General features: G+C 36.4%; 2 protein-coding genes and 1 pseudogene across 2 annotated transcripts; 2 read left to right on the top strand and 1 right to left on the bottom strand.

Moving 5' to 3' along the window:
- The first annotated feature begins 3,645 nt into the window (after positions 1-3,645).
- Positions 3,646-5,714, top strand: LOC145636193 (pentatricopeptide repeat-containing protein At2g15690, mitochondrial pseudogene; annotated as a pseudogene).
- A 3,383-nt stretch (positions 5,715-9,097) lies between these two features.
- LOC145635062 (ER lumen protein-retaining receptor A-like) lies at positions 9,098-14,598 on the bottom strand. Its single transcript, XM_081686356.1, has 6 exons — positions 14,149-14,598; positions 12,958-13,223; positions 11,082-11,197; positions 10,397-10,470; positions 10,204-10,267; positions 9,098-10,120 (listed from the first exon to the last, which is right to left on the bottom strand). Exons 1-6 carry the CDS (start codon positions 14,237-14,239, stop codon positions 10,084-10,086), a joined length of 648 nt encoding a protein of 215 aa, XP_081542482.1. The 5' UTR covers positions 14,240-14,598; the 3' UTR covers positions 9,098-10,083.
- Positions 14,599-16,850: 2,252 nt separating this feature from the next.
- LOC145637103 (uncharacterized) lies at positions 16,851-19,500 on the top strand. Its single transcript, XM_081688612.1, has 4 exons — positions 16,851-17,262; positions 17,330-17,540; positions 18,144-18,724; positions 18,839-19,500. The coding sequence occupies exons 1-4, from the start codon at positions 16,851-16,853 to the stop codon at positions 19,498-19,500; spliced, it is 1,866 nt and encodes a 621-aa protein (XP_081544738.1).
- The last annotated feature ends 3,909 nt before the right edge of the window (positions 19,501-23,409 follow it).

The raw sequence follows: 23,409 nt of genomic DNA, 5'->3' as shown, positions 1-23,409 counted from the left end.
CCAAGACGAAATGTACGGCAACATTGGGGCTGGAAGCAAGTTCAAATACCTGCAGTGACTAATGTCACTTGGATCTACAACACAAAATTAAAAGATAAATTATTAGTAAAGCTACAAGTATTAAGTTTACATATTTTTATATTAAATATAGAATTTTAGTATTACCTGGTTCTGGGTCACCACCACGTTGAGTGTGTTGACGGTTCACATGCTCGAAATAGCTACGATCACGCCTGGTGTTATTTCTTTTCGGTCGACCACGAGTGTTAAGGTTGATATGTGGTTCTTCAAGGTGTGAATGATCTGGATGTTACATTTCGACGTACGGCCGGGTCACTTTCCATGACTTCGTCGATTAGGGACCGAAAATGTGCAGCCTCCTTGGTCGAATCATTTACCACTTCAGGAATGTTAACACCATCACCAATAACCAGTATCTTCCAGAAAGAATGAATTTGGCTGCTATACAATCCTGTCTGTGCAACTATCGAATCATGTATCTGGCAAGCACATGGAAGACCATGGGTCAGACGCATAGCACATCCACACCGTTCATGGACCTGGTAACTCAAATCCCGCATCCTTTTCGTCTCGTTATCCAGAACTTTCAAGCAATGTTGAGACACTTTGCCATTTATACGTGACAGTGGCAACTGTCTGTACATCTGACCAATTTTAGACCTTGATGCCTCCAAGTCATTACGAATTTGTATGATGCGATTACCGATATGACAATGGACTCGGGCCCATACGGTATCCAAAGCACCTGCCAATGATTCTAATTAGTAAATTCAAATACAATTACAATTACAATTACGTAACAACGAGAACAACTAATAAAATAATACAACTAACCTGTGGATGATTCTAACCAAGTTTTCACTGCTGAATGTTGGCTCTCAACTCTGCAGTTGGTGGTGTTACCAAAATGAAGAACCTGGTTCGTCCAAAATTTCACAAATTTCTCCTTATGACAAAGCCAAGTTCTCTGAACATACTGAATCACTTCCGGATATTTTCCCCACCTCACTTGCATGGCAGTTAGAGCACGATCATACTCCGCCTGTGTTGTTGCATTCACGATTTTGAACCATCTCCCAGCTCTAAAACTGACACCAACCGTCTTGTTTCCAAACATCTTCGTCACCTTAGCCTCCACATCTCTGTTGATGTGCCATAGACAGAGTAAATGTGACGTCCCTGGAAAGACTTCTCTCAAAGCCGCACATAGCCCAAGATCACGGTCTGAAATAAATAAAGATGGCTCTTTATCAAACCCAATTAACTCCCTTAATCTCTGCAACACCCACCGATAGCTAGCCGTGCACTCGTCGCGCATGAAAACATATCCAACTAGAAAATTCTGGTTTGTCGGTGTCACGCCTACTATCTCAAAGAAAGGCATGTTATATCGATTGGTCTTGTAAGTAGAATCCATACCTATGACATGTGGGTATGTGCGGAGTATGTTGACCATGATCGGGTGCACCATAAATGCATGTTGCAAAACGTTGTGATAATCGTTCGTGAACCAGTAAATGTATTTACTCTCTCTCGCCAGATGAAGAAATTGCTGAACAACTCCTCTTCCTTCGGACATCTCCATCCTGAAGTCATTTCGGCAATTGTAAATGTGTCGGATGTTTGGATGATCATCAGGAAATTGCTCGGCAATAGTGGACATGATGTTACGGGGAGCAACCTTGGACTTTGTCATGTCCCGCACAACCTGTTTTGCACCCGGACTCAATCCGCTCACTTTACGGTGACCCTCTGGGTACACAATCATTGGGTGGTTATGTGTCCCGGTGTGATAATTTTTCGCAATGATCTTCCAACTTTGGGTGCTGACATCATAATATATCTTGATGTAGAATGGACAACCATTAGCTTTGGTTTTGGTGTCCTTCCGTATCGCGTTCTCCAAATCTCTCGGCTTGCTCCTTCGTGACCGATCACATCGCAAATACCGATACGGCCGACCATCTCTGGTTTTGTTATAAGACGATTTCACCAATATAAATCCCAATTTTATGGAAACACCATCAGCCCATGTAACAACATCGTCAAATGTAGGAAAAAACGTATCGGTGACAAAATTCCCACTATAATTCACACCGTCACCGCCTTCCTCAGATTCCATATCCTATACAAATTAAACAAAACATGCTTTATGTCAAAATAATAATAATAAAAACAATAATAATAATAATTATTATAATTAAAATAATAAAAATAATAAAAACAATACTAATAATAATAATAATAATAATAATAATAATAATAATAATAATAATAATAATAATAATAATAATAATAATAATAATAATAATAATAATAATAATAATAATAACAATAATAACAATACTAATAACAATACTAATAATAATAACAACAAATACAAAACAATAACAATATTAATGATAATAAAAAATTATAACAACAACTACAAAACAATTTATAAGACCATAACATTAATTAATAAATAAATAATAATAATAATAATAATAATAACAATAATAATAATAATAATAATAATAATAATAATAATATTAATATTAATATTAAAATTATATTTCCACTAATTAATAATAACAATATCAACAACAACAACAACAATAAAAATAACAGCAACAACAACAATAATAATATCAACTACAACAACAACAATAATATCAACATATTACTAATAATAATAATAATAATAATAATAATAATAATAATAATAATATAAATAATAATAATAATAATAATAATAATAATAATAATAATAATAATAATAATAATAATAATAATAATAATAATAATAATGAAACAAAAAATAAACATATTACTAATAATCATATTAATACAACAAAATTACATTAATTATCAAATACTAAATCACAACAATAATCACAAGACCACGAAAAAAAATACATAAAAAAAAAAAAAAACTTAATAAACATAAAAAAAATTAAATAAACGTACTTAACATTTAAAAAAAAAAAATTAATAGGGACATCCGCCTAAAATTTCCGGATGTCCCTAGGTACATCCGCCTGAAATTTCCGGATGTACCATGGAACATCCGGATTTTTTAGGCGGATCCCATCTTCCGCTTGAAATTTCCGGATGTTCCATGGTACATCCGGAAATTTTAGGCGGATGTACCTAGGACATCCGGAAATTTTAGGCGGATGTCCTAATTACCGAAAATAAAAAAAATAAAAAAAAACTTACAGAATGATCCGATGCATTCTCCGGCGTACGTATGTTCCACTCGCCGTCCATGACCCAAGACCCGTCGGAAAATTTAACGATTTTTGAAAATAGAAAATTTAGGTGGTCGTGGGGACCGATTTTGGGAAGCTCGGGACAGCAATATCGTGAAGTGAGGGGACCGTTTCATGTATTGTGTCCAAATGGGGAACAAGGTCCTTTTTATAACCCAAATTGCATAAAGGGCATAGTGGTCCATTCAAGTCAAAAAGGGAGCGTTACCTGGTAATTTGGGAGCGACAAATAGCAGTTGAGTATTCATTTCAGCTCCAATTAATTCAGTTCAGTTCGGCTTCAATCAGTTCCATTAGTTAGTTCACTTAAGTAAATGTGAACAGACATGAAGTAACCCATATATTGAACCGTTAAACCCTACCACCCAAACCCCTGCTACAATCGGAAAGATAACACTCTGCTCAACACTATCACCACCTATTCCTGCTACTCAACCTTCAATTCACTTCATCAATGGCGTCCTTCATCGCAGTTCGTCCTCCTCTTCCATTCTACATCTCCTCTCTCCTCAAAGTACGTTCCCATTTCAACCCATCTTCTCTCCCACCCTTAAACCCTTTCCCCAAAACCCTAAACTCCCCTCTTCTCTCTCGCTCTCTCTCCACCTTCGCCGCCCCAAACGACTACCCTCGTCACCCTCAACCCGACAACCACAATCAAGGCTGGTACCCTCCACCTCACGCCGCCGGTAGTGCTCCTCCTCCGCCGATAAACCCTAATTACACCCCCAATTATCGCCAGCAACAACCGCCGCCGCCGCAGCAGCAGCAGCAACAGGGTCAGTGGAATCAGCAAAATCAAGGATACCCAGTTCATAGAAACCCTAATCATGGATACCCACAAGGTCAATTTCCCGATCAAAGATATGTTCGTCAACAACAGCCGTCGCAAGCGCCTCCGAGGAACCCTAATCAGTGGAACAATCAAGGCCCGAATCAGGGCCCGGTACAGGTGCAGAGTGGCCCGGTTGAGGCCCTGAATGTGGACTTGAGGAGTATGGCTATGGAGGGGAAGGTGAAGGAGATAATTGAGTTGATGGTGAAAGGAGCAAAGGCTGATGGGGAGTGTTTTTATGTGTTGTTTGATAAATGTGGGAACCCTAAATTGCTGGAGAATGCGAAGAAAGTGCATGATTTCTTTCTTAGGTCTACGTTTAGGGGTGATCTTAGATTGATCAATAAAGTGATTGAAATGTATGCGAAATGTGGGAGTATGGTGGATGCACGCCGGGTGTTCGATCATATGCCTGAACGAAGTATTGATTCTTGGCATTTGATGATTAGAGGGTATGCTAGTAACTCGCTTGGAGATGAGGGGTTGCAGTTGTTTGAGAAGATGAAGGAGCTGGGATTGAGGCCGAATAGCGAGACGTTTATGGCTGTTTTGTATGCTTGTGCCGGGGCGGAGGCTGTGGAAGAAGGGTTTATCTATTTGGAGAAGATGAGAACAGAGTATGGTATTGAACCGCAGTTGGAGCATTATTTGTTGGTTCTGGATGTGCTTGGAGCTTCCGGGCATCTTATTGAAGCTCGGGAGTATATCGAAAAGTTGCCAATGCAGCCGAATGTGGCTGCTTGGGAGTCATTAAGGGATTATGCTAGGTATCATGGTGATTTGGATCTTGAGGACCATATAAATGAGTTGATAGTTGATCTTGATCCGTCGAAGGCTGTTGCTGACAAACTCCCTACTCCACCTCCGAAAAAGCGAATGGCAGAGAATCTAATGGAAGGAAGGAATAGACTTCCCGAGTTTAAGAATCCGTCTCTTTACAAAGACGATGAGAAATACAAGGCTGCTCTTAAGGAACAAGGTTATGTGCCAGACACTAGATATGTTCTTCATGACATTGATCAGGAAGCTAAGGAGCAGGCCTTGCTTTACCACAGTGAGAGATTAGCTATAGCTTATGGCTTGATCAGTACCCCGCCGAGGACACCCCTTAGGATCATTAAGAACCTTCGAATTTGTGGTGATTGTCACAATGCTATTAAGATCATGTCCAAGATTGTTGGGAGGGAGTTGATTGTTAGGGACAACAAGCGGTTCCATCATTTCAAGGATGGAAAGTGTTCATGTGGGGACTACTGGTGAAGGTTTATTTGCTTGAAACTTCCATATCATGAAGTTTTCTTAGTATGTGCAGTAACTTTGTATTGTGAATCTCATATTGGAAATTAGCAAGTCTTAGCATCATACTTGGATTGAATTTGTGGAGTTAGGGGATGCACATTGACACTTAGTTACTAAGAAAAAACTAAGCACTACCGTTGTGCTACAGATAAGGATTTCACTGAACTTGGCACTAGGCAAGTTATCATATACTTCAGAGTTTGAGTATGCTGTTCTACTATCACTTTGCCTTTGTGTCGTACTCTCTTCAATATGTTTTATCAATTGGTTTTTGGAAATATATCAGTATAATTGAACTTTCTTAAGATCTGTTAGCCTTTATCCATAAGCTATACTTCGTATAATATGTATACATTAGTCTTGCTTTGTGCTAACGCTTATTCTCTTTCCTTTCTCTGATAAGGCTACTTCTTGTCACATGGTTTACACTGAAATATTTTCTCCTGACTAAACATGAGTAGCTTATCGCTGAAGTCAATAGTTGCCCAATTAGATTTTTTTAGTCTGTTGGCAAGTTGATGGTTTAGACTTGCAGTTGTTAATGTTTTCTTTTTACGATATCCTGTTATGTGCGTAGTGTTTTCTTTACTTGTCTAATTCACACGGGAAAAGACATTTTCACAACACGTTTAGTCATTTCTAGCTACAATTTTATGTGTGCTGCACTTGGAGGGGGGTGGGGTGAGGGTGGGTTGGGGGTGGGGGGGATTGATGACAACTTGGTCAGTTTTAGCTTGTCTTTGTTTGGCTTTTATTCAACTATATTACCGTTAAATGACAAATAAATGGTTTGTTCGCTGATTCTATCAATGAATATTGAGTTGTTGGTGGAAAATTGCTTGAATTAGGTGTTAAATTAGCTATTCTGTAGACTAAATCCTTACATTTGCTTGTACTTATCATATAAGTTAAATGATGGAAACTCTCCTTTAATAGAAATCTTGGTTGCACTCCAATGCAGTAGGATGGAGAATGAAGTACTGTATAAAATCTAATATATACTTTTAAGTTCTCTTTTAATTTCATTTTCTTCTGATTTACTTTCTGGATATTATGAACTACATCAGTGCTATGTGCTTAGCCTATAGAGTAGTTTATCTAGTATGGTTCCTTGCCAGCCACTTATGCTGACTTTTAAAATTTGAATGAACAAGGGTTGATATGAACTTTGCTAGAAAAGTGGACCCTGTTACAGGGAGAGGGAGAAAAAAAAGGGAGTTAATCTAATTGGAGTCTTATGAATCAGTGTATGCCAAGAAGGATGGAAGCATTAAAGGTGGTACATTACCTTGCCAACATTTGGTAATTCTTTCACAGTAAATGCAAGGTTAAAGAAACCTGTTTAAACTATGTCTTCCAAGTCTAGGATAAAAGATCCTGATTGTAGTTTTAATTAACTTATGTGCAGCCTATTGTAAGTTCTATAAGTGTCAAACTTGAAAGCTAAATTATCAATGGTGATATTGCTTAGTAAGCAAAATGAATAGAAAAATGAAGTACTTGAGAGTTGAGACCAAGTTTGATAATATTGTAAACACCAAGATGATTGTATCCCAGTTAGCACTTGACACAAGCTCTAAAGCAAGTGCGATGGAGATGTTTCACCAAAGTTGAGATGGGTTTCTCTAACCCTTTTGTGCGGTCAATTCACAGGTATGATCTTTTATAACTTCTCTAATGATCTTTGCATCTTGTGATTTGGATTTAAATTCACTTGTCAAACTACATTTTATTTTGTATCTTCATTTTGTTTCTAAACTTTTGACTGAATTTTTTTTGTTGATTCTTCTACTTGTTTAGCTAACATTTCCAGCTTCTTCGTTTGTTGTCTACATTCATATAATAGATATCAGATGGTTGATTGCATCATTATTTTCCTCATTTGAGATCTCTTTGGTTTTTTTATAATTTGTTTAAATTTTTTGATAGTGTTAAGTTCTTTATATGCTGATGACAGCTGTCATTTTATCTGAGGATTAAATGCATGGAGGTTTCTGTAAAGAGTGTAATGTGAGAAGCAACTACAATCCTCACCTTCCCTGAGTACAATCAACCTCTTAGGCTAACTTATCAGTGCATAAAGCGTTAAAGCTAGATTCCCTTGTGATCTTAACCTAGGTTCAGTGAAAATTCTCCACTTACAAAGTCAACTTGGTTCAGTGTCTGTAGGCAATATAGTGCCAATTAGGCAATTAACTCATAGAATCCTTGGTCACTAACATAAAATTACAATGGTTAGAACTTTTTTACACCATGTATAGCTTCCATCAGTAGTTAAAGTAAGATATCCCGAGGACTTTGTATTGATTAGCGAATCACATTCATGAAAACAAAATCTAAAACACTGAGTTTCAAAAATATCAAAGAACGTAGATGAAGATATTGAGTACATAAATACCTGCTATAGGCCTCAGTAGCATTAGGGCTGCAGGAGTGACTCCTTGTGCGACTATCAGCACTAATACCTCTTATAACTATTAGTGCTAATTATGGTATGATTCGTAGGTCTCATTCTTGGGGCCTCATGTATAAAGCTTAAGCAAAAGATTATATTAAAGGAGTTTAGTGCAGAATTTGATCTGTGTTGGGCTTAGGACCCAAAGCTATGGAATTTGTGAAGTAAAGAGTTGGAATGTGGTCGGGTATTTGTGAGCCGGACTCTCATTCATTTGAATTTGCTATAAAGTAACAGGGCTTAATTGCAGCCTTTATGGGTCGTGTTTTTAATAATGAAGTTTAAGACAGTTGTCTTGGTTCCTTTCAAAGGAGTTCAAACATAATTATTCCTGCTGCGCCCTTATCCTATTGCCAGTGGTAATGTAGCACTTTTAAGATTATAATATTAAGTGTATTTGCTATCTTATTGTCAGCCTGATGAGGTTTTAGTACATTGTCTTGCAGTTGAATATTTCTTATGTTGGTTTCTCATGTTGCATAAGCAATACAAATGGTTTTGATGTTTGATATCTATCCATGTTTTAAAGTAGCACTTGTAGTATGATTGGAAGCAGTAACCTTTTGATCGGGTTGTACTACTAAGCTTTTTTACAGTTCTCTCTACTGTCAACCTCCAGAAGTCTGGGGGGCCCGAGCCATCAGTGAGATACCTGGAAGGGCTAGAATTCTAACCACATGGTATTATTGACCATGCAAATCTGTCATTGCAGGTCTTTGCAGGAATGATGATGGTGAGAGGGAAGAGGTTATATCAAGTGAAATTCAAGTGAAATTTTCAAGTTACTATGTATACCGTTGGTCTCGACTCTTTTAGAGTTTATTTCCCCATATTTAGGCTGTACAAGAGGATTTTGAAGTTTTAGGCTGTACAAGAGGATTCTGAAGTTTCTTTGCACCGTGTAAAGAGAACTTTCAAGCTCCATTGTAGTCTCAACTCCCAATGCCTTTATTTGTGGGAGTTATAAACTTGTAATGGCTGGGAGATATAAGATATGGAGTTGTGATAGCTATGGAGTTGTGATATCTGGGAGATATAAGATATGTACACTGCATGTTTTCAAAACTCACAAACTAGTTGCATTGTTTTCCAGTTTTGTAAAAATAAATTCTGGTCATCAAGAAATAATTTCAGCATATTTCATTAGTAAAAAATAAGTTTAGTAAAATAATTTCAATTCAGCAAAATAAGGTAAAGATAAACCAGATCATATTCATTAATTCAGCTATTCAAGTCATTGTCAAAAGATGATTGCTCAACACCCATATAGTACATGATGAAGATGAACTCCACTTCTATGGATTTTCATACCATATTGAGAATGCAGGAAATCTAAACTCTGGCTCGACCAGTCGACCATGGCAATTCAGGTAAAAACGCATCAGGTCTATAGCTCCAAATGACTTTACATTCAATTTTGATCCAAGGTTCATTATACGTTCTATGTTGGAGTTGCAAAATTTTATTCAACTCCAATTTAATTGCTTCATAAGAACCAACATAGTTATTGTCCCACATGGACAAAATACAAAGCCCCTATTATATATCACCTGCCCTGTGATCACTATAACATGCCAACCTTTAATTAAAGTGGAGGTCATCGCAAATTACACACTGACCAGTAATAAGTTCCCACAGAACAATACAAGTTCTTTGCGCGACAACTTTATCTGAGATCCAACCCCCAAAACAATTCCGATCATCAGAATTGCTATTAAGGGAATGTTCCTTCAATTGCTACCCTTCTATATGGATCATAATACAGATAATTATGTACACAAATTTCAACTACCAAGGCTCTGAGAACCAATCTCCCAAAACTACCCCCACTAACATAACTGAACCTCGAATCACTGAGAAAACATGTATTGAAGATTTGAAGCTTTTGCAAATTTCATAGAATGTGTATAACCTAGATCCTTAATTGTGCAACTAAGAAACATCTCCAAATCTCCACTTGGCATCCAATGTATGATGTAACACATCCTAATTTTTACACGTGTAAAGATGCTTTATATGAAGACACATCAAATAGAGTTTAATCTGATCAGAGTTAAGGAAAAGAGCTCCCTATACAAGACCACCTAAACTCATCAGTGTCCACTACCAACAGGAATGGCATCATGGGACTGGAACCAAAAACACAAAACCTCGACCGTCAATCATGCCAAAGGTGTTAACAAACCAGTCTTCAACATTTATATCTGTTCTTTATGGGCTCAAGCTGGCAACTTAAGATTTGAATTGTTTTTCCAGCTGAAATAAAAGAAAATATACTTATTTCATACACATTTGAAAAGCAGCATCAACAGGAATTGATAAAATTCTTAGTTATTTACCTGATAAAGTAGTAGTAAAAGAAATCTGCATAAAGGGCAGTCTGAACAAGGCCAGAGACGCAAGCTGGAAAGTGAAGGGGAATCACATGTCAGACATTATTATCTTGGTGATAACATTGTTTTGCTCTAGGAAAACTCATACAGACATTATTATCTTGGTGATAACATTGTTTTGCTCTAGGAAAACCCATACCTATCCATCGAGTAAAATATGGTTCAGTGAAGTAGCGATAAATCCAATTGAAAATGTAGAATGCCCTATATGCCCTGTAAAAAACCAAGAAATCATGTTACATGGATGCTTTTAAATGGACCATTAAAATCACAGGACCATGAGGTGATTTTGACCCAAACAAAGGAATGTGGATGTTGGAGACATAGTAATATAGTACTCATAAGTCAAATCTACGGGATCACGTAGAAGTCAAATTCTAAATAGTCCCTAAGAAAACAATCACTAAGCATAAAATGGAAACTGATTTGCAATTGAAAACAAGCAGATACTAATTCTGATTAACTAGATGTCAAAACGGTACTATGACTATTCCTAGTTGTAGGCATATCTTAAAATTAAATAGTTGTGTTTTAGTTACTGCTACAATCTCAATCTAGTCTAGCACAACCAACGTTCTTTATACATCTGAATATCGGTTTGATAAATTTACAGTTGAATGTACATCTGAATCAGCAATGATTTTCTTTATTAGCTTTGTCCCCTTCTTCAGCTTCTGGTTTAGAAATCCGGAGGTTACAAGAGTTCAATCAGGCAAGAATGGGACATCCATAGATCCTCAAGATATGTTTCAAGGTGGGACGTTTGCGGCTTTGCGCCACTAAAGTTATAAACAAGAAACAAATGAGATGAATTTAGGACGTACCCAAGAAAGAAAACATATTGAGCAGCCAAGTTGTCAACGTTTCCACTTCTTTGTAGCAGGAAAAGCTGGGGAAGAATAGCAACAGCTTCCAAGTATATAGAAAATGCCCAGAAAACCTGAAAAAATAAAATAAAATTGCAAAGTGAACTAAATAAGTGTAATTGAATGAGTCTACAGTCCGCACATGAGTCTAAGTTCTAGAATAACAAACATTACTTAGAAAAGAAACAAATAAAATCCAAAAGAATCCCCTCCAAAAATCCAACTAGTACAAAGTACTAATGAAGAAATGAATGAGGAATAAAAGGAACCATGAACATTACCATTTCACAACCTAATTAAAACTATGGCATATACTCTTATATTGCAGTGTAATGCCTCAGGAAGCCAAAAGCAACATTACTACAAAACAACTCAGAAATATTTTCTTCATCAGATGCTGGAAAAGTTATGCTCTTTAATTTAAGCAAACTTGTAGCTTGAAAGTGAGAATTCAAGCTAATTGATTTGTTGGGGCAATCAGTAGAGCATTTGAAGGACAACACATTAGCAAAGAGAATTGCCCCAGAACAGGAAATATGTTTGCAAAGCATTAGGGCAATAAGGCTTTGTAAAATTTGACTTATATTGTCTAAAATCTAAATGTATATTATGTGAACTTATCCTATATTGTAAAATGTCTTAATTGGAATTATATTGTAAGATAATAAGGCTTTGTAAAATTTGACTTATATTGTAAAATGTATCAGAGTTTACTTTCACCATAGCATGATAGCAGATTATTTTATTTTTAATTTAATGTTGAGTAGTATTTGTGAGTGTGTTTGAACTTGTTTTCATTGTGGCATATCTTAATTGGACCGAACTTACTTTGTATGAACTTATTTGAGCTTATTTTGTCTGAAATAAGTCAAGAATAAGTTTGACATAGCAGGACGGCCTAGATCAACAAGCAGGCAAGCACTAGACTACAGTTGAAAGTTCGATAATATATACAAACGAGAAGACACAGATAAATAAAAAATAAAAAGAAAAATCAAGGATACATTGGGGAAGCACCAAAAACTACCAACTATGCCTACATTATTTTGTGGGGATGCCATATGCACAGTTCTTGCTCTTCTTTAGCTAGAATAAAGGGTTTACAAAGAGTAGAAATGTTATCATTGATTCAGGGTTAGGATGAGGAACATATTGCTTACTTAGTATTACTCCATAAAAAGTAGGGAAAAGACTTGTAAATTGACATGTTCCAAATTTCCAACTTCATTGTTATTTCACAGCAGGTAGACATTAATAAAAATCCCCTTGGGATAATGGGATTATGGAGATAAGCAGATCAAAATGCTTAAAACATTCTTTCGTCTTTACAAACTTGCACAGCAATTATACATCCATATCATAAAACTGCTGCAAAAGTCAAGTGACCATATTACCATGTAGCAGCTCAAAAAACAACCAGTATCATGAGGATGAGAAAATATGAGTTATAATGGGAGCGAATAATTTCCTCTACCAGCAAAGATTTCAAATTTTCATTGAACATAAATAACTATAGATCTCTTAATCCTCTTTCAAAGAAGAGAGTGTGCACTGTGCAGCTCATAGCCTCATTGATGAAGCAATCCCTATGAACAGTTGTCTAACTTGGACAGATACAGGATTACAAAATCAGATTCCCATTAGAAAACAGCAAAAGTATAAGCATGGATATATGCACCATCAGAAGATTTCTAACGAACTAACAGAAGAAACACAATAAGATTTCTTTCCAGGCTCTAACTGAAGGTTATGAACACAAATTTTTATCACAACAAACACAAATTTCTAAATGCAGATGCTAAAATAAACAAACTCCCAGCTCTTACGGTCTTACCTCTTGCACAGTGAACTTCTCATGAATTAGCAGCGCCAACACAAAGCTCCCAAGGACGAGAAGATAATAACGAAATGTGTCAAGCTCTTTGTCATATGAACGCTTGATGACAGGGTGCAACCTCATAAACCAAACAATAGCCAAGGAGCTAACAATGAACACAACCTTCATCATAGTGTTATAGACAGATATGAAATCTGTGAACAAATCAAGGTAGCGAGCCAAAAATACCAGCGCATACAGCTCTTGTGTCTTCAGTGAAATGCCTGGCAACAATGATCCCACACATACTTCAGAATTTCAGATAACACTCTATTGAACTCATAAAGCCTTAACTATTAAACTACAGAAAACTGCTATCTGAAATTATCAAGTTATTCTTCTTAAACATACAAACAAACTATGAAAGTTACAGCACCAAATTACAGATACCAATACATTGGTACTAAAACTGCCATTCATAAGTCTCATCACATATTCGGCTTCAAAATCACATTTTCCCAGTCATTCGGATTCAAAGACATCGCGCTTAAACATCACATTAACCCTCATCCTCAAATAAACGTCTCATTCTTCATATTTACAACTAATGCAACCCAATTGAAGCATAAATCAAGTGAAAGTGAAGTCCAATACGTAACTTTCATCATCCATCCAATAACAATCAAATCATTCAATAAAATAATAATGCAATAACAAAATTCAATCATCTATTAATAGAAAGTTAGCGCAAAATTCCAATTAGTTATACACAATCAATCAACGGAAAAGTCAAACAATAATTACAACACCTCAATTTCTTCAAACATTCTAGACTTCAAAAATCGCACGAAAATGACAAATTTCTTTCACTTTCAAGTATATTTTTGTGTAATTCTTAGTCAAAATTCAGTCAATATAAAAAAAAATTGACGAAAACTTCCGAAATTCAACAACTCCATCATTTCAAATTCAAACAAACCCTAAATTTCAAAAATTACTCATTCTAAATACAGTAATTAAAACAAAAATTTATGAATGAATAAATTCAGTTAATGCTCAATAATATATCGAACCGTCAAAAAAAATATATATATATAGCAGATAATGCACAATTGTATACTTCAAAATTCGAATAAATAGACAAAAATCAGACGAAAAAAAGTAGGAATAAATTGTAGTATTAACGAAAATGAGAGAAAGAATGAAGACCTGAGCATGATTTAGTAGCATAAATTTTGAGAAGTAAGACAATAATACTGATTAAATGAGTCATATCACCAGCAAATCTGAAGATATTCATGGTTGCTGATGCTCTGAATTTCTGGAAAACAGAGGAAAGAACAAGGAAGAAATAAAATGGAAAAAAAATGGAGATGGATTGTGTTGGGGAGAAAAATGAAAAATGGTGAAGGAGAAGGAGAAGAAAAGTGGTTGAAAATGGAAAAGAGGGAGAGAGAGAAATGACGTGGTGAATGAAGAAGGTTGGGTTTGTTTCCACGTATTTGGGTTTGTTTCGGTGTAGTTGGGTCGGGCTAAATAGCTATCGAGTAAATGACATTGGTACACAAACTTGAACTTTAATGAATTGTTTCACGTGGGCATATATCGCGATAAGGTTTTGAACATTTGATCAAGGGTTTAGCGAGTAAATATAAAATGTGGGTACTAAACTTTGCCCAAAGTTGCAAATTGGGTACTCAACTTTGCTTTGTTGCAAGTTGGGTACTAAACTTGGGTATTGCCTGAATTTTGACCTTTAACAACAGGTTAACAGGTTACTACATTAATAACATAAAAAAAAAATTAAAAAAAATTAAAAAATAAACTTCAATTGAATTAATTAACCAAAAAATTCATCTTTCCCCAATTTTCTCTCTCCTATTCAACCTTTTTTAGCTCAACTTTCTTTCTCTCCGACCTTGAAGAAACTAATTCAAGGTGAGTTTCGTCGAATTTGTGGGGTTTTCATAGTGGATTATGTTGAATTTGTGGGGGGTTTCGTGAGTGCGTTTTGTGGCTTGGGTTTTGTGAGGTTGGTTGGAATTATGAGGGCGTTTTTGCGAGGGTGTTAGCCTAGGTTTCGTGAGGGTGGTGGCCTGGGTTTGTGAAGGTGGTTGGATTTTTTAGCGCTTTCATGGGGGTGGTTGAATTTGTGGGTTTTTCGTGAGGGTGGTCGGATCTGTGGGCGTGGGATTCATGGAGGTGGGAATTTCGTGGGGGTGTGGATGCAGTGGTGTTGTGGTGGTAGTCAAAGAAAAAAAAATTGTTGATTTTTTCTACATTTTTTTTTGTTGTTTAGTTGATTTTTTCTACATAAATGGCAATTCAAAATCTCTCATATACTAAAAACATTAACCAAAAGTAAAATACCTTTCACTTCAATTCATTATCCCAGACAACCTACCTACTAAAATTTAAAACCTCATTAACCATTTAAATCAATTTTGCATCTTCAATAGTTAAAATAGATAAACAAAGAAATTTACCTCCACTAAAAATTGTGCTAGTTGTAATCTGATCATCAGCAAAAAATTCGCGAAATTAAATAAAAAAAAACTTCGAATTGCACCAATAATTATGTGCAAATATCAAAAGTAGAAATGTTGAAAATATTACTGCATAATTGAAAAATAAATGGAGGTTTGTTAATGGAGGAAGAGAGAAAAGGAGGAGAGAGAGAAAGAGGTTGAGTTATTTTAGTTTTTTTTCATTTAATAGAATGCAATATGGTAACCTGGTAGTGTAGGTTACTTGCCAGAAAAGAAGATTCAGGCAGGTCATAGTACCCAATTTGCCAATATTGAAAGTTGAGTACCCAATTTGCAACAAAGGCCAAAATTGAGTACCCAACTTTTATATTAACTCAGGGTTTAGCCATTTAGAGCATGAATATCAAAGAGGATATATGTCCTCTTGTATGGTACTTTTGCTGATTTGGAGTAATAATCCTCTTTGATGTTAGGTAGTATAGAGGATCCTCAAGGGGAAGAGGATTCTCATTCATCCTCATCTGGTGAAGGATTATTCACCTCGTCCTTTGTGCCAAAGAGGATGGAGCAAATCAGCCAAAACCCACCGTTTGAGCAATTTTAATGGACAAACGGCGACGTTTAGCTGATAAAAAAAAAAAGAAACTGAAAACTTACTGACATATGACAGAAACTTCAAAGTAGCAAAAACAAGGACAACGGCTAGAATTTCAATTTGGCCTCCAATTGCTTGACAAGTGTCAACCTTTTATTTGTTTATTTTTAACAAAATTTTACTACCTCAAAATATGTATAATGGTAATTAGTGAAAAACGGTAACTTATTTTAAAAAATTGATTTCACCGACGGCTTTATTTTTTTTTTCTCTATAAAATGAACCTAATTTTGGCCATTTTTTATGCACTTTAATTTTTTACCTTTTTTCACTCCTTCCTCTTTTTCCTCTCTTTTTATAATTTTCTTATGTAATGGATGAAAATAATCATAATTATGGAAGAAGTAATAATTTTCCAAATTCTCAATACAATTCAAACACTCCCCCTTTTGATCCAAATATATTCAATAATCCACAATTTCAAGCTGCTTTGCAATGGTTTGGTAGCCACCAAAGACCTATAAACCCGAATTATACATCCCAAATTCCTCACCAATTTCATGGGGGTTCATCTTCACAAAATGTCCCACTATTTCCCATGTCTCAACATTTTACCCAACCCATGGATCAATCTCCAGGAGTAAATGTTAGTAGCACTGCTTATCCAACAGAAGATGTGCGGGAAGCGCAACATCTAGAAGATCTCGATGATGATGTTCTTGACATTACTGGAGAAGACCCCAGTGATAAAAAAAGCCAGTGCATGGAGTATAGCTGAAGATAAGGCGCTTGTTTCAGGCTACATCAATGCCGGTGGGAATGTTACCATGAATACGAAACGAACTAAAGCCGGTTTATGGGCTGCAATTGGGAAGTTATACGAAGAGGCACGAGTAGCGAACCTTGAAGAGATAAATGCACGGACCATTAAGTCCATGCAACAACGTTGGGATTTTATCAACAGATGGGTTTCAAAATGGGTTATGGCGTACAGTTACATCCTACGACACCCGAAAAGTGGAAACTCAGGCGGAGACGCTGTCCAACGTGCCCATGAGTATTATGCAAAACTCAATCATGGAAAGCACTTTACTTTGATGCATTGTTTTGAAACAATGCAAAATTTTCCTAAATGGGACCCACATATGGTCCAACAACTTCCTTTGGAGAGCGAGGGAAGTGGGAAACGATCCGAACCAGAATCACCAAGTGTGGGTGCTGGAAGAAAGCGGCCTATGGGTATAAAAAAAATCAAAGAGTGTAGCTGCAGAAGGTAGTAATTCTTCCACATCGATAAACCTTGAAGCTTTCAACACAACTCTTGACGAAACTAGTGATAAGCGGCTTGATCAAGGAGAACGAATGATCGACTTGATAAGTAAAAGGAGCGAAGATAGGAAAAAGCTAAAGGAGGAGGAGATGAAATTCAGCATGTTACGTTCATTGATGGCAAAACCCGTCCTCGATGAATTTGAAGTTGAAATGTACAAGAAGCTTAGAGAGGAGTTTAGTAACAGGTTTTTTTCGAGATATATTAGTTAAGTATTAGTTATTTTTTATGTATTAAGTATTTAATCTTTTAGTTTGTATCAAGAGTTTATCTTTCATCTAACAACATTATGTTTAAGATTTGTTGTAGTACTTTAGATGTAATCGTACGTAGTAGTAATTTTAATCGTTTGTATTTTTATTTGATATTAGATGTTGTAATCTTATGTGTGAGTAATAATATTATGTTTCTATTAAAAAAAAGCATGTAATTTTCTATCTTATATACCAAAAATCTTATCCCTCTGCTAAAAATCTTATCTTCTGTGAAAATAATCTCATTTTATCTGTCAAAAAATCTTATCTTATCTGCCACAAAATCTGACCTTATCTACCAAAAATCTTATCTCTCTGCTAAAAATATTATCCTCTGTTAAACAATCTCATTTTATCTGCTAAAAATCTTATCCATTGTTTAAAAAATCTTATCTTCTAGTAAAAATCTTATCTTACCATATTGCAAATTATTTTTTGTAACTTTTATCTCAACTGCCTATAAATTGACTTATTTCACTTACAACACTTCTACTATCACAACTACAACTACATATTAATATTTTTAAAATGAGTAGTAATTCAAATTCTTCCACTTCTAGTGATGAAATCTATGACTACATGTTGCTTGATTTTATTGAGGAAAATCAGCAACAACAAATCATAGAAGACGCATTGAGATATGTGGTTAACACCACCATGCAACAACAACAAGAAGATGTTCCACGTCAGAGAAAACGAAGGGAAGTTATACCACGTAATCGTGAAGCAGCACATGATCAGTTTGTTGCTGACTATTTTAGCGAACAACCATTGTATGGTGATGATAAGTTTCGACATAGGTTTCGCATGCGGAAACCTCTATTTATGAAGATAGTGAACCAACTAAGTGAAACTGATCGATTCTTCCAGCAACATCCAGATGCTAGTATGCGTTTGGGTGCTTCTCCAATACAAAAGTGCACAACGGCTATAAGGATGTTAGCATATGGCTGCGCAGCTGATCAAGTTGACGAGTACCTCAAGCTTGGGGCAACTATGGCTAAACATTGTATCACACACTTCGTTGACGGAGTGATTCGTGAATTCTCAGCAGAATACTTGAGGAAACCAACCCCTGAAGATATGAATCGCCTTCTAAGAGAAGGAGAGGAAAGAGGTTTTCCTAGTATGTTGGGAAGTATCGACTGCATGCATTGGGAGTGGAAAAATTGTCCAGCGGGATGGAAAGGGATGTATCAAAGGCGATAAAAAACGGCGACGATTATCTTAGAAGCTGTTGCATCTTGTGATTTGTGGATATGGCATGCCTTTTTTGGAACACCTGGATCGTGCAACGATATAAATGTCCTTCAACGTTCACCCGTCTTTGACGACATTTTAAATGGTCGTGCTCCACAAATTCAGTTCACCGTGAATGGAAATACTTACAATCAGGGGTATTATCTCACAGATGGGATCTATCCAAAATGGGCAACATTTATAGATGCAATAACTGCACCGCAAACCCCTAAACAACGATTGTTTACTACCAAACAAGAAAGTATTAGAAAAGATGTAGAACGTGCATTTGGAGTGTTGCAAGCTCGATTTGCCATTATAAGACCTCCTGCTTTGGCATGGAGTGTCGAAATGTTGTGGAAAATTGTTATGGCGTGTATTATCATGCACAATATGATCGTGGAAGATGAGCGCGAAAGTTATCTTAACTATTGGGATCCTAATGAGTTTGCTACTGAACAACCCGAGTATTTAGCAGGAACTTCAAACCGAAGAGCAAAGACTTTCACCGTAACCCCGCGCTACCAAAATCCCAATCTTACCACATTAATGGCAACACCAGAAAATCTCCACGATAAACAAACTCATATGTCACTTAAACAAGATTTGGTAGAACATTTGTGGGCAAGATTTGGGCATACTAGTAATCGGTAAGGAAAAAGGAGGATATTTACTTATTTGTCTTTAATTTCTTGTATTTGTTGTACTTTAGTGTATCAATTAGTGTTTTTTATTCCTAATTCCATGTGTTATTGTATCAAAATATTGGTAAAGTATGGTAATTTTTATTATGTATGCTAATTATGGAATACTAATTATTATTATTATTATTAATGTTGATGTTATTATTATTATTAGATCTTATCAATAACAAATAATGAATAATAATATGGTGGGGCCATATTTATAGTATAAAATATATCAAGAGGATACCCTTTGATGTGGGAAAAATAAATGGAAGAGGATGGAAGAGAGGAAAGAGATAGTGGAAAATGAGGTGGATGAAAGAGAGTGTAAGGTGTCAAAATAGGGTAAGGAGAGAGAATGAATGAGAGGATAAAACCATCCTCTCCAATATTCATGCTCTTAGGATTATGAGTAGTGGAATAAGTACATGTTCATCTTAATTTCAGTTCAGTTTAGTTCAAATCTAATCAGTTCAGTTTAGCTCTAATTTCCTTCTTTCATTAAATATTCATTGCAGCTCAATTCAGTTCAGTTCAGCAAATGTTAACAGGCCCTAAGTAAGCGAGTCTATGGTAGTACCGTGTACGGTACATGCTCATTTGTTGATGATTAAATGAGCAAATGACTCTTGATGTACGATACATCCAGGTGTATATGACAAATTCTACATAACTAGGGACTTACAAAAGTTTATTCAAACGTGAACCAACATTTTAAAAAATGAAAAAAAAACTTTTATTCCCTTTTTTTTTTCTTTTGTGTTTTCACCTAGTTCATCTTTTTTGTTATTCGGATTTAGGACTTCGTTTTAAGTAGTGGTTAGGTTTCAGTCCCTTCCTAATTGTTGTTGTGGAGGATCAAATATGTGGTCCTCCCTACCGACTTACCAAAGGCATCCCTAATCACCACTACATCAACTGTCAATTAGTACCTTAATCTCATATAACATCATTGACTAATGTTGTAACGGGTTGTTTGGTTTGCACGGGATAAAACAAATGGAATAATGAACAAAGGGAAATAAAGAGAATGGAAAGAAAACTCTATACACAGTTGCTATGTTGCTTGTTTTGAAAAACAAAGGGAAACGAGCGGCAATTCCAAGTCAATCTTCATGATTTCTTTTTTTCGCACATTTAAGCCTATTTTCGTCATTTTGCGTGCTTTAATGAAGGACTCTACTGTCATTTACTCGTACTCCTATGCCTATCTGGACCTCATGACCTGTCCTGTTTTCCAGATCATCCACCCAAGTCATTACCTGTGTAACGGTACATACTCATCTACTCATCCAACTACCGTTTCATTATGTCCCCACAACTGACTTTATAGCTTAGAGTTACTGTGTCCTTCCCTAACAGTCCATAGGAAAGCCTTTTTCTTAGCTTTGTTGTTTTTGTTATTCGAAGCATTTCTTTATCCTGGAATCAGAGATCAAGATTGAAGATACTCCGACCTGATATTCTCATAATCCAGCTTGAGGTAAGCCATGTGATACACTGTAATATACTTTGCTTTGTTTCAATTTCGCATACACAATACCAATTCCCTTTCCTCTTCATAGGACTCGTGATCAATTGCCGATTTGGGTAAGCGTTGCCGATTGAAGACCCAACCAAACACCCATTAATTTCATGTTACTTAAGAAAGCTTAAACATCAAGAAACACCCAATTTCATAATTGCATTACAGGGTCGAGTAATCTCCTACCTGTCAACCGTTCACGCAACCTATCACGTGACTCGACGTCCTAGTATTACATTTGCTTAGTTGGCAAAAAAGATTGACATTGCAAATAAATCATAAAGATCAACTGGGCAAGCCTCATAAACAAGCCGCCAGTCCCATCACCACATAACCACCTATTAGTCTATTACCTTCTCACTTCCCTCCTTTTCCAACCACCACCTAGCCAACTTATCACTCACTACCCTCCCTTGCCCTTTGCCGCCCCTCCCTCCCCCCTGCAAGCTTTCCCCTCCTTTGGTAAACTTTTCCCGGCCCGCAAACTGCTAAAAACTCCTCCCTCCTTGTTAAACCGTCGGTCGCCCCTCTCTCCACCCTTGAAACCTTAGTGCTTGCAAGAGAAAAGTCCAAACCTAGATCCTCCTTCAAAAAAATCTGAAAGATGGTCGGAAATAGGTTGTTTATGACCTCTAAAGTTTTTGATAGGAGGAATTTCGACGGCTTTATCGCCGAATTTCAAAAAAAAAAAAAAAAAAAAAAAAAAAAAAAAAAAAAAAAAAAAAAAAAACCTAATAAAAATATGAAAGGAGGAGAATGGTTAATTAACTTATTGGATGATGGAGTGTTTGTTGTGGAAAGGAGACAATTCAGACAAAGCTTCAATGGTGGAAGAACATGGAGTTTAATAAGTTAATGATGGAGGAGGAAGCTTTAATGGCAGAGTAAGATACTCATGAATAAGATTAACGTCGTTTACATCTAAGACCATCTCCAATGGTGAGACTTAACTTTGAGTATTGAAATACAAAATGAGTTTTTGTAACACCCCAACCCCAAACAAATTAGGGAGGGGCCTATTGCCACAAAATGCGCATCAAGTTCCAACAACTGTCCTCACAAACCAACACGAGTCCTTTCGGCACATTTTGTCCTCACTCATGCGCGCCCTGATAAGTCTATTTTATATAGTATTTTACCCCCGTCCCTTGGTCATAATTAGTAGTTTTTTTGGCTCTTTAGAGCCACTTTTATTACTAATTGGTGTTTTCTAATGTTTTTGTAGATTTGGTTGACTTTTGCAGGGATTTGCACTTTTGGAGCATTTTCCCGAGATTTTATGGAGCAATCACGAGCACTAGAGAAGCACGACCAGATTTTATAGCCCAGGGCCGGTTAGAGCCATCGAATCGGTGGTTAAGGGCTCGGTATATGTAATACCGGGGCATTTGGACCGAGTATTCAAGATCCGAAGAGGAAACCCAGATTGGTCCGAAGAATTGGAGCCCAATCGTAGTCCAATTAGTGGCCCAAGAGAGCCGCCCAGCCAAAAAGGCTGGCGCCCGGAGGCGCGCCCGGCCGGGCGAGGAAAGCAAAGGTCGAAGCCTAGAGACGCGCCCGGCCGGGCGCAAGAAACGTACTTGATGAGCAAAAAGGCGCGCCCGATCGGGCGGTGCCTCGCCCGATCGGACCGCCCGATCGACCGCGTGTTATTGTTAGGGGATGATTAGCGTCGTTTAAGTTTGTTTTAGTTTAGGATTATTACGGAGTATAAATACTTCTCCGTAAAACGAGTTTAGGACTCTCTTCTTTACTCTCTAAATTATTTTCTTAGATTTTCTCTCTCTACTTAGCTTCTAGATTAGTTTCTCTCTCTTATACTTTGTTCTTAATTTGATTCTTAATTCCAGATTTATTTTGGTAACAACTTCTCTTTTCTTAATCTTAGTTGTTTACTTTATTCCTTTGATCATGTCTTATTTTATTGCTTTGATTGGTTTAGTTCCTATTATGCGTGAGTAGTTTTATTTCTAGGGTTTGTGGGGATCCATAAATAACATGAAGGGGTAATTTATTGTTGTTGATTGTCAATGCTAGATTAATTTCCTATTGATTGATTTAATGCCCTGTGACTAGATTAGGCCTGATCTTTTATGCATGAGTTTGACAATATTGATTCGAGATTCGACAGATGAGAATTGATGTTAAGGTCTAGTTTCAATAGGCAGGTTAATTTACAAATGGTTAAGTCGAGATTCGAAAGATGAGATTTAATACCGGTAAATTAATTGTGTGATTATAATACGTAGCGAAAGGCCTTTATGATCTGATTAATGTATGCATTGATGATTGATTATTATGTTCTACCCTGGAATATTATTTATTGGTGAACCTATGCCCTAGATCCTTTTA

Source organism: Chenopodium album, chromosome 6 (assembly GCF_948465745.1).
Source record: "Chenopodium album chromosome 6, dcCheAlbu1.1, whole genome shotgun sequence".
NCBI lineage: Eukaryota > Viridiplantae > Streptophyta > Magnoliopsida > Caryophyllales > Amaranthaceae > Chenopodium > Chenopodium album.
This window is presented reverse-complemented; position numbering and strand designations above follow the sequence as displayed.